This window comes from Vulpes vulpes, chromosome 14, assembly GCF_048418805.1.
Source record: "Vulpes vulpes isolate BD-2025 chromosome 14, VulVul3, whole genome shotgun sequence".
NCBI classification, from domain to species: Eukaryota; Metazoa; Chordata; class Mammalia; order Carnivora; family Canidae; genus Vulpes; species Vulpes vulpes.
In genome coordinates, this window is record NC_132793.1 from 25,832,383 (window position 1) to 25,849,401 (window position 17,019).

Below are 17,019 nucleotides of genomic sequence, written 5' to 3' on the forward strand. Positions count from 1 at the left end.
CCCCCTCTTCCCCATTCCCGTCTCCCTTCCCCCTCCCCAAGAGCACAAAAGCACAAAAAGAAAGTGTGAAGAGGCGCAGATCAATGGAGAAGCCACAAACCCATTAATTCAAATGGAACCCTTTTTCCCCCCTCTAAAACATTGATTTTTCTTTCTGTCTGCTCTGAGGGGAGATTAATAACCTCCTGATTTCACCTGAAATGGTGTTTGGACTCTGTGATTTCCTCCTCTTTCTGAGAAGGATTGTGGCTTGAAATAGATTCTCCCTTGAGATAAAGCCCTACTTATCCCAGAATCAGCTGGAAACCCCAGCCTGGGGCCCCCAGCCTACCAGGTGGGGCTCTCACAGCTCCTCTGGGGAGTACCATCTGTGTGACAGGAGTAGGGGTGCCAGCTTGCCCCCCCCCGCTTCTGGGATGTAGGTTAGTCTGGGGGAAAGACCCACATATGGCCCAGTCCCTGTGGTAGGTTAGTCCTTCCTTAGTAAATTACCCCTTCATTGGAAAACCATTAGGGCCCAAATGTGCCTTTAAATAATATCAAGCTCCTGTCTAATGCCAGTTCAAGCTGGGCTTGTTATAAGACAGCACCTCCTCCCACACCCACCCTACCACCGCTGGGCGACAGGACCCCATTCAGCAACTTCCTGCAGCAGAGCACCCCAGAACTTTCCTCCCAGCTAAGGAGGCGGATGGGGGGGACCGTCTATGGCCTCAGCCACCCTGAGCTCCTGTGGAGCTGGGCCACCCCACGAGTTGCTCAAGAACTTTTTTGTCTCCTCTGGGTCCTTTTCTTGGAAGGAAACTCCCGCAGGGGATTAGCTCAGAGTGGTTCCTCTCCAGCCCTCCTTTTGGCTGGAAGAGCCCTGTCTGCTGCAGTTCATCTCTCCGGCCACCCTCTTAAAGAGACCCCTGTTAATGCCAGGGCCTGGGGTGTCAGTGAGGCCCTCGTGGTGAGGACTGCTGGGAAAACAGCCAGTTGCCTTTGCCTGGGAAACAAAAGCCCGTTTTACACTAGTAGGAAGGTGTTGAAAATGCTCCCTCCCCAGCGCCCAGGCGTTGGCGGAAGGCAAGGACAACAGAGCATCCCCATATATATGTGTGCTTCTGACAGACCCCGTGTGTGTAGAGAGAACACCTAAAAGGTGGTAGGTGATTGGCTGTCTCAGCTCTCCTCACTTCACATTTCCCAGAAGGGCTTGTATGACTTATGGCTAGTGAGCAGAGGAGGTGTGTTAGCAGGAAGGAGCGGAATTGTGCGGGGAGTGTCCTTGGGTGGCCAGGTGGGCTTGGAGCGTAGCATGAAGCGGCTGCCTTGGGACCCCACAGCTCCCAGGTGCTGTGGCTCAGACCACCCTAAGATTTCATTTGTGCAATCCCTTCACTACAGGGATTTGAACCCTTGTTGCTTTAAATCCTGGGGTTTTTTTGTCTTCCATTAATAAGCCATCTGATGAGCTGAAGTGGTTAAGTTGGGGTCAAATGCGGTTCAGTACCTTCTTGGCATGCTTAGAAGGCTGTGTGTGTAGTGCTCGCTGACATGGAGACAAGGCGCAGAATTGCCTGTCCTGAAGAATTTCCAGGGCCTGGAAGGAGCCTGCAGGTGTTCCAGAAGGAGGTGCTCACTTTCAGTATCTTGCTTGCCTGCCTCCTTGGGGTAGAGCTAGTGCTGGGGCAACTGTCCCAACCTGGTGACCTTTCTGGCAAGAGCTTCAGCCTCTCATCAAACAGACCACAGGGGTGAGACAGAAGGGGTCTGTCTCCTGCCTGGCCCAGAACCACCTCTAGCACATCCCTGCCCTTCCCCACCCCCGCTTCTCTGAAACACACACCCAGGGCTCCTGGTCAGGGCTTATGGCTTACAATTGCACTAAATTCTCAGCAAATCCTCCTCCTTTTTTTTTTTTTTTTTTTTCTTCTTCTCAAAGCAAGTGGTAGAGATAGAGTTACAGCTCAGAGGAAAGGCCTGGAAAATGTTGTGGGAGGCACGCCCCAGGATCCCTGTCCTGGAGGATGCAAATGGCTCAACTTCAGAGGCACCAGGAACCTAGTTCCCAAGAAATTGACCCCAGTTGTAAAATAATCAGGTTACTGATAGCACCTGCTCCTAGTTACCCGCCATGGATACAGGCGCGTTTCCACCATTTCCCCTCTGCTCTCCCATTTTCTCCTCCTCCTAGGCTGGGCAGTGGTTGGTGCTCGTTTGCCTGCAGAGGCGGAAGGGCCACGGAACCTGGGTGGAGAGAAACTGAACCTGCCCATGAATTTTGGACTGAAGATAAGAGCAGGGAGGGTTTAGTCGGTTCCTCTCCTTCTGTCCAGAGTCAGGGCTCCCAGCCTGGGGTGTGTCCCAGAGGTCAGCTAGGTGCTTGCCCACCCGCTCCCCACACATTCTTGAGTTCTCTCTTGGGGAAGGCAGTTGTCACTGTCCCCTGGAGACCCACAGTGGCTCAGGCCCTTTGGTGCTCAGTGATGGACTTTCATCAACAGGTGGCAAGTCTGTAGGCTTCCAGGTGTCTGAGGGCAGAGGTAAGAGGGGCAACGGTCTGGTCACTCATGTGGGGCCTGGGGAGAGAGGGCCCAGAAGTACTCTTTGTATATACTCTTTGGTTTTCTAATGCAAAATCTGTTGAAGTGTGTTTACAGAAAGAGAGAAATTAGTAGAACAGATTCCCTTGCAAGCCCAGAAGGGAAAAGTCAGAGGTGCCTGACTCGGGAGCTCTGGGAGCCAGGGAGAGCACCCTAGGTCAGTGCACAGACCCTGCCACTCGCAGACCCATGCCTCCTGCCTCCTGCCACTCCCTCCGGACTTGAGCTTGTTCCCAGCTCTGCACGGTCGCTGATGGGCTGGGAGCTGTGCATGCTGCTAATTGCCTGTGTAATTAGCCCGCTCCTGGAGCCCTGGCTCTGAGCAAGTGGGTGAAGTTTCAGTCTGTCCTCTGCTGATGGGGGCTGTGCTGTCGCACCGGGTCGCAGGGGCATCTGGGAAGGCTACTCTCCCCCAGACAACCCTGAAAGTAGAGTTGTGGCAGCCGTGTCAGTTTGACCAGGACTTACTCATTTGCTGTTTTTAAGTCAGGTTTATGGCACTGGATTCCTCATTAAAAAAAAAAAAAAAAAAAAATTGGCTGTAGCAGCAGTGTCAAAATGTTAAACAGAAGCACCGCCTTCCAAGCTAGGATCCATGGAGCAGAGCCTGGGGGCATTCGCGGGAAACGTCCACAGCCCCTGTCTCTTGGCTCTTAGAGGCAGGTCAGAATTTTTTGCCGGTGTGTCTCCCTAGATAACAAGGTCCTAGGAGAGAAGAGCTTGTCATCTGCGTCCCTAGAGCAATATGAGCACATAGTAGATGCTCAGTAAATGTGAGTCGCCTCATTGCAGAGAGCGCATGTGGGAGTGTGTGTAAATATAGCTTGTCTCCCGCCAGTTTCCTCTGGGTCTCATCCTGAGACGCTCTGTCGTTCCAGAGTCTGGTTCTCCCAGTTGAAGGGAGGAGGTGCCGTGAGCCAGCTCTGTGGTGTGGTGGCACTGTGATGTGGGCTCTGGGGGCAGACTGCCAGGGTTCAGAGCCCAGCTCTGCTACTAGCTGTGGTGCCCTTGGGCAGTTGGGGCAGGTCTCCTAGGGGCAGGTACCAGATCCTGAGATAGGCCTGACATGGGGGCCTGCCCTTTTTTTTTTTTTTTTTTTTTAAGGCCATTGAGAGGAAATCTACTGAAACTGTCGCCCGGAAGCCCCCTATGTGCGGGCACTGAATGTTCTTCATTATCGGGTGATTGCAAAGTCAATGTGAAATGTAGCTCGCCTCTTCCTAATTAGACTTGTCGGGGCAGGGAAGGGCGGAGGGGGTCATTTTGGTGGACAGTTAAGCGATCTGAGTCAGAGACACCCTAGGCCTCTGTGTGGGGTGGCTGGCAGCCGCAGCAGGGAGACATTGCAGGGCGGCTCGCTGCCACCAGCCTGCCAGCCAGGATCCAGGTCTCATTGGTCGCTATTCAAGAACTGTGTGCAGTGGGACCTAGTGCTTAATTGTCAGACTTGGGCCACATCCTCCTCATTAAACACCGGTGTCCTGCCAGGCACTCAAGCCAGCTTGCGGTGTCTCACGGGCCTCATGGGGGGTCCAGGAAACCTCCGGCCTCTTCCCCACCATCGGAAGGACTTGCAATTTTCCAGGGAAAGATGGGGTGCAGTCCCCCAGTTCATTGGCATGGCCCAGCTGAGGGGTTTGTGCCTAACTGCAGGGGCTCCTGATAGAGGCCGGCAGCTGGTAGAGCTGGAGCCGGTGGGCGAGACGGTTGGAACTCGGGTTGTGGAGTGCCACGGTAGGGTGGCTTTTCCCGGTGAGGGGCAGCCCGAGCTGAGGCTCGGCAGGCAGAGCTGAGGCTCGGCAGGCAGGCAGGACGGTGTGTCTGGACCCTGAGGATCCTACGTCTCTGCCGCCGATTGTAAGCTCGTGACCTTGGACAAACACCTCAACCCCTCAGAGCCTCAGTTTCTCTTCCATGGAGTGGGGCTGGTAACTCGCCTGAGCTGGTGGGCCTGTGGGGAAGATGAAATGAGAGGAGCCGAGAGGAGCTTTTGGCACCTAATGGACTTTGGTGGTCGTTAGTGTTTGCAGCTTGGTGGAGTGAGGGCAGAGGGTGGGCACCTTGAGTGCTGCACCCAGCAGTGCCATCTTCTCCTTGCTCCTCGGTGAGAACCCCGTGTGTCCAGTGGGGCAGTCCACCAGCCTTTCTCCGGGCTGCAGACCGCCCTGCCCAGAGTTGTGTGGGCCTCGACAGGGGACACTCTCATGTGGCTCTGCTGCCCCTGGCCTATCTCTCTGGCCACAGTGGACTCTGCTGCTCCTCAGACCCACTGGCATATGCTGATGCCCGGAAGGCTCCCCGAGTAGCCCCCCCCACCCCCATGGCCACCTCCTTCACTTATTCCAGGCTTCCGCTCAGGTGTTTCCTAACGGTGAGGCCCTCCCTGGCCGCCGGACAGACGCAGCCCTGCAGGCCCGGCTCTCCTGCTTACTCCACTGTGTTCTGCCCTGGAGCCCTCCTCACCTGGTCGGTCTGTGTTTTTCTGCTGATTTTCTATCTCCTCCCCGGCGGGACAGTGAATGCCAGGAGGGCCGGGGCTCTGTCTCACCCACTGCAGAATTTACCAACACCTAAGAAAGGTGCTTGGCACATAGTAGGTGTTTAGTAAATACAAGCTGTTGAATGTATGCAGGAAGGTGCTGAATAGGTGGTGCTTCCAGATGCTAATAGATTCACTCTGTTAAATCCCAAGTGTTTCAACAACACCCAGGAGCCAGGAGAGGGCCTCCCTGCCTCAGGTCAGACCCAGAGCACAGTGTGTCCTATGCAGCCAGGAAAGAGCAAGGGGCTTGAGCAAGGGTGCCCCCATTCCTGGCTCCGGGAGCCTGGATGGTCTGTCGCTTCCAAGGGTCCCCTCTCCTCCCCGCCTCCCCTCCCACTCTTAAGCCCCATCCTGGAAGCACAGGGGAGAGTTTTGTTGTCCCTTTGTACAGAGGGAGACTTTTGAACATGTGTGTTCCTCTGGGTATGAGAACATAGTCTGAGTGAGTGTGAGTGAGTGTGTTTGCGCCCCAGGGAGACTGGGTGGATGTGCCTGCGTATAAGGAGCAGAGCAGCCTGTGGGAGGGAGGCAGAGTGTGAGCATGAGGGTGGGGGGATAGTGGGGAGGGGGAGAGGGCACAAGAGGACACCTGGTCTCTGACCCTTGAGGCTCGGGGTCGGCCTCCTGGGGACCCCGGAGCTGGGCAGAGCTGGCGTGGTGGCCCAGCTCCATGGTCCAGATCCAGCCGCAGAGGGTACACACTCGCTGCACAGAAGCTGTAAATTCCAGGAAACTCCCTGCCAGCCCAGCGTGGTGGGGGAGGGGTGGAGGAGAATCCACACTGGTTCCCTAGCACTTGGAGAACAGATGTGTCTGCCTCAGGGACAGCCTCCGAAGAAAGTTCTTCGAACCAAAGTGTGTTTGCTCAGTATAAAAGAGTCGTCTGTGAGGGGGCCCTGGAGGGGAGGCTTTTTGGAGGGAGGGAGTTGAGTTGGGGGGGGTTCCGCCAGAGGTCCTTACTGGGAGCCCACAGTGCCATTGTATCTTGCTAGAGGGGAGAGGGGAAAGGGGAGGGGGCAAAGCCAGCCCCGGGGTGTGGGAGCTGCTGGGTCATCTTTCTTGCATTTTACAGCCAGCTCCCAAACACAGTTGCTTGCAGCTCCTGAAAGAGGCCGGGCCAAGTAGGAGGTGGGGTCCCTTCCCGCCGCCCCCGCCCCCGGAGGGCTGGATTGAAGGGGCCCCGCCCTGGGGGTTCCCAGATGACTGGCTAGGGACTCCCTGAAGCCAGCCAGGGGAGAGGAGGCAGGCGTGGTCCTCTCCGGCAGGCCCTCCGGCTGTTTGGAAGGCCCTGGTGAGGGCCCCCCAGGCCCTTGAGCCAAACCCCCTTCGCGGTCTGATTCGAACCCTCCTCGCCTGCCCCACCCCCTTCCTTCTCTGCACTTCTGGGGCTGGCCTTTTCAGCCCTGGAAGCTGCCCAAGAGCATATCTTTGAAGCACAGCAAAGGTTAGGAAGGAGGAAGACAGAAATGTCCTCTGGGCTGGGGGAGTGGGAGAAAGGAATTCCATGCATGCTCCACGGGAGCCCGAGTTGGGGCGGCAGGCTTTGTGGGGGCCAGGCTTTGGGGGGGCCCGTCAGGCCAGCCTCAGCAGCCTCAGCAGCGCTGCTAGGTCTCGCTCCCTACTTCTGGCCAACAGAGAGGGCCCCCATGCACAGTGAGCTCCCTTCCCAGGGCTGTGGGCCGGGAGTGGGGAGTGGGGCCCTTGTTTACGGCGCTTGTCTCAACCTTGGTCACAAGGGTCAGAGCCAGGCCCTGCTATCCGCCCTGACAGGATGCAAGACCTCATAATTGTCTTCAATTACAGACCACGCCGGCCCTCAGCCCTGGCTTCCGACAGGAACCAGAGCCCGAGCCACTTCCATGGGGCACAAGGAGAGCAACCTAGCCCCTGCTGCAAGGTGTGGGGGCTCCCTGTGGCCTCCAGGCACGACCTGAGGTGCACGGGCCCTGGGGCTCCCCAGCGATGCCTCTTTGGGGCCACAGAGAGCCTGTCCCTGCTGAACCCCCTCCTTCTTTGTCTCCGACCAGGATGAGACTTCTGTGAGCAGTGAAGATTTTGATATGAACGACTCCACATGGATGTCAGCTGACCCACACCTGGCCTCCAGCCTGAGTCCCAGCCAAGACGAGAGGATGCGGAGCCCTCAGAACCTCCACAGCCAAGAGGACGGTGAGTGTCCTGTGGTGGCTGGCGGGGGAGGGACCATGGACTCTAGGGGTGGCCCCGGCCCCTGGCTCCAGGGAGAAGACATCCTCCTGAAGGTAAATGGATAGAGCTCTCGGGGGCTGGCAGCCTGATGGGGTGTCATGTCTGTCCGTTTGCCCTGATGCTTGCGAAGTTACCATAGTTCAGGTCTGGGGAGGTTAGCCAGTGTGCCTGACCCGGAACAATCCAGCTGCCCGATGCTGGAAGCAAGAGTCGGGCTTCTGTAGCTCCACATGAGGCTGTAGGACAGGGTCCCTGCCTGTCACCTGTGAAACAGCAGGCAGTGCACTTGTCCCCTGTGTGTCCCTAGCCTCTTAGGATGAGAAGTACCCTGGCCCCCCACTGCCCTCCTGGACCAGCCAGGCAGCCTCCTCTGGCCTCCCTCACAACAGATGCTTTCTTCTGGGGATGGGAGAGTCAGAGTCAGAAGTCGGACCCCAAGGGGTCCACTGGGTAGCCTGTGTGCAGCCCTCAGGGGGCCGGGGCCTATGTCCGGCCTATGTCCGGCACACGTGTGGTTGCGGGTGTGGGGTGGCCCCAGGGTCACTGGCTCTGGGGGCCTCAGTCTGGCTTGGGGGGGAGGTGACAACTTGGAGTAGAGGCCGACCCTCAGAGATCTGGGGTGTAGAGCCTGCAATTAGGAGGGGTCAAAGGTCGGGGCCTGGAATGCGGGGAAGTGCCTGGTTAAAAAGGGGTGTAATGTTAACTCTGTGAAACGGGTTAGCCTTGCAGAGTAAATAAGGGGTAGGAGCTTGCAGTTTGGGTCAAAGTTCATCTCCATGGCAGAACCCGAGCCTGCCTCCCTGCCTCCCCCGACTGCCCTCACAGGCCTGAATCCGGCTTTGTCTGGGAGGAGACCCAGCCTGTAGGCAGCTGGAGATGCTGGGCCAGGGGCTGGGGTGCCCAGAGGGTGGTTTTGCCAGGACCAGGGTACAAGGCTGCCGGGAAAGAAGACTTTTGTGCCCTGACACCTCGTGAGGTCAGCACGACCCCCTCGGGCTGTGAGCCTCCCCAGCAGAGCTTCCCGGGCCAGTAGCACCCCCTGAGATTCCCTTGGGGCAGGGGCAGTCACATGCTGCCAGGGGCTCCGGGGCTGGGACGTGCCCAGCAGCTGACCTCCCTCCGCATCCAAGCTGATCGAAGGCCACACCCAAAGGCCACACCAAGAGCCAAGCCAGGGAAGCTCAGCCAAGGGCGTAGGATTATACCTTCCCAAGAAGGATCCAGAACATTTTTAAAAAAACCTGAGTAGTTAGGGCTGAATGGAGGCCGTATTTCCTCAATTTATTCCTGACAAAGTCTTATGTTATTGTTGCTTAAAACCACCCTTTGGGAGTTTGATCTCTGTTGGAGACATTTCCTAAGGAGATTCAGTGCTTTGTGGAGGGTAGGGGGTTGTTTCTGTGAGGGTCACGGCTTCCTCAGCATCGGTTACCCTGCTGCCTGGGGCTTGGTTGATCATGAAGATGAAGTGGAGAGAAGCAGAGACTGATAAGGTTAGTACATCCTGCAGCCCAGTCCCCTGGAGGCTTCCTAGGGGAGCCTGCTTGGGGGTGATCATGCCTGTCCCCCTGCCCCTCGTGCCGCCCCAGGCCCCCCTGGTTGTGCATCCTGGGGCTGAGGCAGGCTAGCCTGCTGACACTACCAGGGTGTTCATGAGGGCAGGCAGCCAGAGCTGGAGACAGGGAGGATGGTGTTGACCGTGATACTGTCAATTTAATTATTTAATCAGATGCTGTGTCTGGAGGCTGTGGGCTGGTGTGCTGGCCAGGGGCAAACCTAGACCCAGGGCAGGGGGTCACAGGCCTTGAGCAGGCCCTGCTGTCTGACTCTTCCGGTTCTAGATCTGTCAGTGACTACTGTGTTTCCCCAGAGCAGCAGGTTCCCTGCTATAGGATTTTGGCCGGGTCCAGACCTGGCCCATAGTCCTCACCCAGCCCTCCAGCCCCCACGGCGGCATGTCGCCAGCTCCCCTGTCTGAAGGTGCTCATAGGGCAGACGCAGGCTGAGATCCCGCTCCCACCAGTGAGGGGACTGCAGCATCTTCTCATGTCCCCCGTTGGTAACGAAGGGCTACGGTGGGAGGACAGGCCAAGCAGAGTCTCTGGTTGACCTTGTAACTCCGACCCGAATCTAGTCACAGCCCTCCATGGTGGCCTGCTGGGTGGTCTCTGGTTCCATTAGTCTTCCATGGAACTGCCAGATTGGGAAGATGAGGTCTAAAGCCCCCATTGTGAGTTCTGCAAGGCACAGACCATGTCAATCCTGCTCTCTGCTCTGTCCCCAGTGACTCCAGCTGTGTGCTTGGCACGTTACAGGGGCCTGCTGAATATTTGTTACTCGAATGAATAAAGAAACAAACATTTATCAAGACCCACCCCCGAGCGCACCATCCACAGGGGATGTAGGTCCACCCTTTGTTGGGGACAAGTTGGGTTCTTTGTTCCTGAGGACCTCCCCAATGTGAGCATCCTTTAGCCAGAAAGTGTGAGGACTCCCAGGGCTGTGCCAGGGAGCATCCCACCCCTGCTGGCCAGTGATGCTGCCCAGAAGCATCTCAGGAAGCCAGGTATTTTGCACAGATTCACACCTGTTGGTGGATGTGTTGGAGCCTTCCTACTTCTCCATCCTCCTTCTTCCCACCTTCCTCCCCCTGCCCCCACTTTTCCAATTGTAACAAATGCAGATGAAGCCTGGTGGTCAGGACAGGTCCCAAGGCTGAGACCAGAAGTGAATTAGCTTTTTACCCCTGGGAGCTTGTCTCTGAGGTTTACCAGGAGTGGAGGTGTCCTCCCCCCCCCCCCACCAAGTCCACCATTGCCTGCAAGCATTCACCTCACAGATTTCTCTTCTGGGTGCTCTTCCTGGCTCCCTGGAATCACAGCAGCAGACGTCAGAGACTGGGGGGCACCAGCACTCCATGCTTCCTCACTGGGGCTGTAGGCTTCAGAAGACATGGGAGATGAGGAAAAGAGTTTGGGTGATCCAACCAGACTCCAGAGGTGGTGCCAAGGCTGCCCTCCTCTTTCTGCCTTGGCAGGTGTTGGCTGTGTGTGAAGCTCCCCCAGAAGATGGGCAGGGGCGCCTTGGGAGCCAGAGGAGCCTCCCCTCACACACTCGGAGCCCTGGCTGCTTGGGGCCAGGGTGATCCAGGCTGTTCCTGCTGCTGCCCCTTGCCACGCATGGCCAGATCTTTTGCAGACCCACTGCTAAGCCCTAGCTGATGCTTTGGGCTTTGAGTCTTAAATGGAGCTCTGTGCTCATCATTGGTGCCTAGAAAAACACTTGGCCCAGGGACTGCCTTCTAGGGGTAGATAGAAGATGCCTGGGAGAAGCCAACAGTTGAGACTTTGTCCAGAGATGCTGTAGTCTAGCATTGACTTGGGACCAAATAGTATGTCAGCCTGTAATTATGCCCGGTCAGTGGGATGATGGTCTGTGTGATGTCCACCTCGCCCCCAGATAGCATCAGCTCCCTGAAAGCGAGGACCCCAGGGCCTGGCACAGAGCAGGTGGGGGGAAATGACCATCAAATGAGTGAATGAATCAGAAGGTGCACGAGCGCACACACACGGGCAAGGTGAGCCCGCAGGTGTCCCGACCTTCATGTGCAGGGCTGGGCCAGGGCCGGCTGAGCCGCGGAGCCAGGCAAGGGCCCACTCCTTGATTTCCCCCCCCGATGTGCTCCACCGGCCTCTTGCTCTGCCCCTTCCTGAACGGAAAATGTGAGGCCTGGCCTCCAGAAGGGATGCGAGGGGGTGGGGAGCGGACATTACTCACGTCCCCGGCAGACAGGAAGCCCGCGCCAGGGGCAGCAGAGGGTCCCGCTTCCCTCTTCCTGCGCTGTCGTCTTCCTGCGGGGCTGCGGGGGTGGAGATCACTGGGCAGGGGCCCTGGACTATCCCAGGGCCTTTCGGGGCCTCTCATTTGTGCCTCTGAGATGAGCCCACTCTTCCAGGCCTGGGACCCACCTGACCGCCCCCCCCCCCCCCGCCCCCAGTGAAGTAGTGCCCTCACTTCCTGCTTGCTGCCTGCTGCGGATGGGATGGTCGGATGGTCCAGGGGTTTGGAGCCTCCCCTCGGACGCCCATTACCGAAGGCTTGCAGGAGCTCTTCATGGGTTTTGTCCTGTGAGTGTTGGGCCCTGTCATGGTAAGCAAGGTTGATAAGGCCCGTTCCTGCCTCTGAGGAGTCAGGCACGAGAACATGGGGCCTCTGTGGGCTATAAGCTCCCTGGGGGCAGGCGTGCCTCCTCTGTTTCCCCTTGTTTCACAAGTATTATGTTGGTTGTAAGAAACTTAGAAAAAAATGGAGCAAAAAATACCAAAATTACCAATGTTTGGGGCATATTTTTCTTAGTCTTTTCTGTGTATATAATAAAAGTCTTTGTTTTCTTTAAAAAAAAAAAAGGGGGGGACAGAGGGGTTGTGTAGTGTTGCAGCTACCCTTTTTATTCCTAATGTCATTTGCTTCTGTCAGTGATGTGGCATTTTTTAAAGATTGTCCAGTCATCCCAGTGACTGGAATCCCCATTCCCGAGCCTGCTGTGCACTTGGAGCTATGACCGTGCCTTTCCTACAGGGAAGGGCAGGCCGGCTCCTGGGGGGAAGTGACCTGCCCAGACCACAAGTGACCACCGGGGTCTGGTTCTCTCTGGCTCTGGAGCCAGCTTTTGGGCCATTCGAGGGAAGGACACTGCATCCCTCTTACACATAATTACAGACCGTGCTGCAGGTAGCATCTGTAGGGCCGAGGCCTGTACAGCCTGAGTGTCCTCTTCTGAGATGTCCCCTCCCCACCACCCCAGGCCCGACCACGGAGTAGGTTCGCACAGACAGCCTTGGCCTTGGAGTGGCTAGTGCCGGAGAGGCTGGGAGAGGCTGGGAGCAGGCCCGGTCTGGTGTGGTGATAGAGGCAGGTAGAGGGGGCCTGAGGCCTGCCTGGGAGGCTCAGGTAGCACGTCAGGTGGGGGCTGGGCAGGGAGAAGATGCTGAAAGGGCGGGCTGGGGATTTCCTGGGGCACATGTCTCCAGAAGCTCCCTAGGACTCCAGGCTGCAAGCAGGAGAGAGGGGGCGGAGAGGGCTGCAGCCAGGAGGATGGAGAGACGTGGGGCCGCCTCTGTGGGCTGGGGCTTGGCTGGACAGGGCTCCCTGCAGGCAGGCCCCCCTGCAGGCGGGCCCTTGGCTCTGCCGCGGGTCTCCCGAGCTGGTTCTGGTCTCCCTGCAAGGTGGATGCAGTCGTTTGCTCTGAATTCCTGGCTTCTGCCTAACACAGCCTGGGTGACTGTGACCATTAACCCTGGCTCTTGGTGAGAAGCCCAAGGCTTCCTGCCTGCCGGCTGCTGTGGCCTTGAGTAGGGCCCTCCACAGCCCAGAAATGCAGCCTGGGTGGCAGAGGCCGTCCCTCCTGATCTCACGGGCCTGGGCCCCTCCCCAGGTGCCTCCCCCTGTCCCTGCAGTAGACAGGCCAGAGCCATACTGCCCTACCTCAGCTTGCTCCTTTCTCCTTGCTGTGGGGCCTGGGGCAGATGGCTCCCCTCAGCAGACAGCGGGATGAGGCGGTGATGGCACTCAGCACACGCCTGGGACAGGCGGCCGGACGAATGGTGATGGGGCCATTTCCTCACTGGGGGCCAGCCTGGTGCAGGGAGACCTGTGCTGGAGGACCGGGCTCCAGGGCCCACTGCCAGCTGGCACATGCAGGCGACAGCTTCTCCTCTTCACTGCTCCCAGTTCTCCAGACACTCGTTGGTCCCCCACTTGGGCCCATCCTGTCTCTCTATCTGCTCAGGTCCCTCTGGCTCCCCTCTGCCCCGTGCCCCCTGTGCGGTCCTGACCACAGCTTCCTTACAACATCACACCTGTGTCCCTGGACCCTGCTCACCACCCCTCCACCCCATCTTGCTTCTTTGGAGAGCGCTGGAATGGGAGGGCGGGCACTCACAACTTGTCCTGGCATCTCCTGAATTTGTGTCCCATACCCCACCCACACATGCCGGGGACCCTGAGTCCTCCAGGACCCTTCTTCAGGATCTGGCAAACTGTGTCCCAGGCTTCCACACGGGCCGGCAGCTAAGCTAAGTGAGTTCTGCTGGAGAACAAGGAGAAGGCTCCCGGGCAGCAGCTTGACTCCTGTGTCCCAGCCACTGTGCTGGGCATCAAGGATGCCACAGGCATGTTCTCGGCGAGAGGTGGATGCTGCTTGTGCAAGGGGGGCCGGGGGCCGTACTGCTAATGAAGAAGGAGTGAGTAGGAGGTGGGACCCGGCCATTTGGGCTCCGTCACCAGCAGTACCCCCCAGCCTGGATACTCGGTGTTCTCTGTAGATGGCACCCACCTTCCTGCAGGCCCGCTGCTGGACCCAGCACTCAAGGGTGGGCATCCAGCCTGCTCACTGTCACATCCGGGGGGAGGATTGTGGCCCCTGACCCTGGTGTCCCGGGGATGGCTTCTAAGGGACTTTTCCTGCGGTGAGCTTTTAAACTGAGCATCTATCCTGTCTTCCACACCTGTTGATCTTGGCCTTGTCCACCCCCCTGACCCTACTTGTCTAAGAATCTGGGTCTGGGCCTCATTCCCTGGCTACAGGTCATACTCCTTCCTTCTAGAGCAAGAGCTGTTTGTTCCTATTCAAGGCTCCAAACATCTTCACGGAATAATCCCCCTGCCCTCCCCTCCCCCAGGGAACAGAGAACTCAGGCCCAAGTCCTTCCGGTTATTGGCTGTGGGCCACCCTGGCAGTCCCAGGTCACAGGAAAGTGTCCATCATCAGCTGGGCTGCGGGCTGCACAGACAATGCTAGGCTGTCCTGGCCTCTGGCCACTGAGGGTAAGAGAGGCTGGGAGACAGCACCGAGAGATCCCTTTATCCCAGGAGCAGGCTGGGCCTGCACAGCCCTGGCCTTGTGCAGGCTGCCAGGGTCTTAGGCCCCCACATGCCTGGGGAGGACATCAGAGCAGGACAGGCTGCACAGCCTGAGGTGAGGCTCACCTGCTAAGAAAGGAAGAGAAAACCCCTAGACACACCTGGAACACCGGCCTGGGTCTGCTGGACAGTCAAGGAAGCCCGAGCCTTCCCGCTGCTCCTGCCTCTTGGTCTAGGATGCATTAGATCCCCGTTGCCTGTTGGCCCTCTGTGGCGGCAGGTCCTGCTGTGCTGGAGAGGAAGCCCCGGGGGAGTGAGTGGTGGGGTGCATGCAGGAGAGACATTGCCACCCCTAGCCCGTCCAAGGATGGCTTTCCCAGGAACCAGGAAGTGACTGGAGCCATGTTGGCGTCATCACCCTGACCTAAGGACTGGGATGCAACGAACTCAGGCCAGCTTCCGGGAGGGCTGGTGGAGGAGCTGCCAGGGCCCTCAGACACCACATGCACACACGCAGGCTCCGGGGCAGGGCCCTGCCCCGTGAATCACTCACACATGGTCGCCTGAAGTGGTTCTGTTTGCTCTCAGAACACATGATTTGTTTTGGGGGGGGGAGGAGAGGGTACAGTGGGCATCTTGGCTAGAGCTTTGTACATTGAATTAGCATTGATTTCTCACGGCCTGTGCTTGACTTAGACAGTGGGGCCAGGGAGATGTCGGGCCTGGAAGACACAGACCCAGCCTGTCCATAGTGGGAGCATTTCCCCCGGGGCATATTTGACCAGTATGTGTTGGAGGAGTGGCAGAGGTAGGGGCCGTTCCATAACAGAGATGCACAATGGAGGCCTAGAGGAGAGAGGGCAGGCACTCTGGGGAGTCAGGGGCCCATCCAGGCTTTTCACTCACTCCGTGTGACACCAGTGACTTCCCTCAAGGAACCTCTGGTTCCTCCCTGAAGCCTGCTGCAGGGGTGGTTGTGCAAGTCAGGGATGGTGGATGTGCCCGGCGCCTGACACTCACTTAGTACCCACCCCACGGAAGGTGGCACTGTCCCCACTGCCCTGATGCCAGCCCTGCTCCAGCCACCTGCTCCCAAGACCCAAACTCATCCTTGGGCTGGACACCTCACGAGGGGCCAGAGCCCCCAGGGTTCCCACACTGAGAGAAATGATTTCGGTTTTAGGGGGAAATTAGGAAGTCCTAGGTCTGCACAGTCTGATACTGTAGCCATCGAGGGCTGTTGAAAAGGCTCTGCAAATTGAGGGTGCCTGTTTGTGTAAATACACACTGAGTTTCAAAGACTTAGGAAAAAAGAATGTGAAATAACTCCATTTTAGCACAGTATTGATTACTTGTTGAAATAAGATTTTGAATATACTGGGTTAAATAAAATAGATTATTAAAATGCATTCTCTCTGTTTCCTTTCACTTGTAACTGTGGCCACTAGGAAATGGGAAATTCCATGTCTGGCTGGCATTCCGTTTCCAGAATGCTGCTCCGGTGCTGCTCCGGGCTCAGAGCGCCCAGGTGTTGGTGCCTGCCCAAGGGCCTAGTCACCCGAGCCCGGGCGGGAAGGCGGGGCTGCGCAGCAGAGGTGCCTGTGGCCCTGGGCTGGTGGCCTTAGGAGCAGGGGGGGGGGGGGGGCCTGCCCCTGGAAGCACAGGGTAGGCTGATGCTTCTGAGGGACGACTGGGTGGGCAGCCAGGGCCCGAACACTGGACTGTGGGGCGGGCACCCAGCGTGGCACCTCCTGCAGGATGGGGGGATCCCAGTGGTACTGCCTCCCCCCGACTCCTCTGTGTCCCCCGTTTGACCCCGAGGCCCTCCCCCTTCCTTCCGGGAGGAAGAGCAGGGTAGCCTGCCAGGAGCCTGGTGCTCCTGGGAACTATGCATCATGTAAACATGGCCCAGGCCACTGGCCTTTGTCAGAGCAGGCGAGGACCGGCCCCGGTGAGGTGCACACCCAAATTCAGGGGCAGCCAGTGGCCCGGGAGGAGGAAGGGCTGGCGAAGGGCTGGCGCGGGCTCCAGTGTGCCCTCCCCCCTCCTCCCCACCAGTCCGGCTCTTTTGTGTGTGAATTCTTGCTGCCCCCTCCGCTCCCTGCCCGCCTGCCGCAGTGACAGAAGCAGCGACAGAAGCCCACGGAGGAGGGGGCGCGCCCCCGCAGCCGCACCTCTGGCCGGAGGCAGCCTGCGCCGCGGGCCTGCTGGGCCGCCGTGGCCATGTGCCCGGCCCGCGGTCCCGGGGATGGAGGATCTTCCCACCTTTTCCCGGGCCGCCTCGGGAGCCGAGTGGGTCACCCACTGGGGGTGGGTCACCCACTGGGAGAGGGTGCCGCTGGCCGTGGCCCCAGAGCTCGGTGTGGCGATTGGCGGCTCGCACAGAGCCGGGCTTGTGCGGGCTGCGGGGCGCTGGCGCCCACATAAGGGCATTGTTTGCCGAGGTAAAAGGGGTTTTTGTCTCCTTCTGGAGACGGGACAGAGGGAGGAACAATTTCCCCCATTCATCACTAATTCCCCCATTTGAATAGCAGCACATTGCCCCACGTTAAATAGATGGGCATCGCAGCCCTTCCCCGCCCGAGGCGGTCCGGGCACAGGTGGTGGGCTCCGCGTCCTGCCCAGACCCAGGCGTTGCCCCTCGCCGGAGCTGGGGACGCCTGGTTTTGTGGAAATGTCCAGAAGGGGTGCGTTCCCCAGCTGCTTCTCTGTTGGCCGCTCAGCAGACCCTTTTCTCTGTCACTCGTACAATCACAGGTTGGGGGCAGTCTTGTCCTGCTGGCGTCGTCCTAGGCTCCGACAGCCTGGCCTCGGGTCGGT

The 17,019-nt window shown here is 58.3% G+C and overlaps 1 protein-coding gene across 4 annotated transcripts in view; it reads left to right on the plus strand.

The window, feature by feature from the left end:
* NOL4L (nucleolar protein 4 like) overlaps nucleotides 1-17,019 on the plus strand; it is a 130,992-nt gene that overhangs the window by 95,498 nt on the left and 18,475 nt on the right. For 3 of the 4 annotated variants that reach the window (XM_026009900.2, XM_072736133.1, XM_072736134.1), the window contains one exon: nucleotides 7,158-7,299. In XM_026009900.2, the coding sequence (XP_025865685.1) occupies nucleotides 7,158-7,299 (142 nt within the window). Of the gene's footprint in view, nucleotides 1-5,670; nucleotides 5,986-7,157; nucleotides 7,300-17,019 lie in introns of those variants that run through there. The other variant, XM_072736135.1, reaches the window with a different exon arrangement.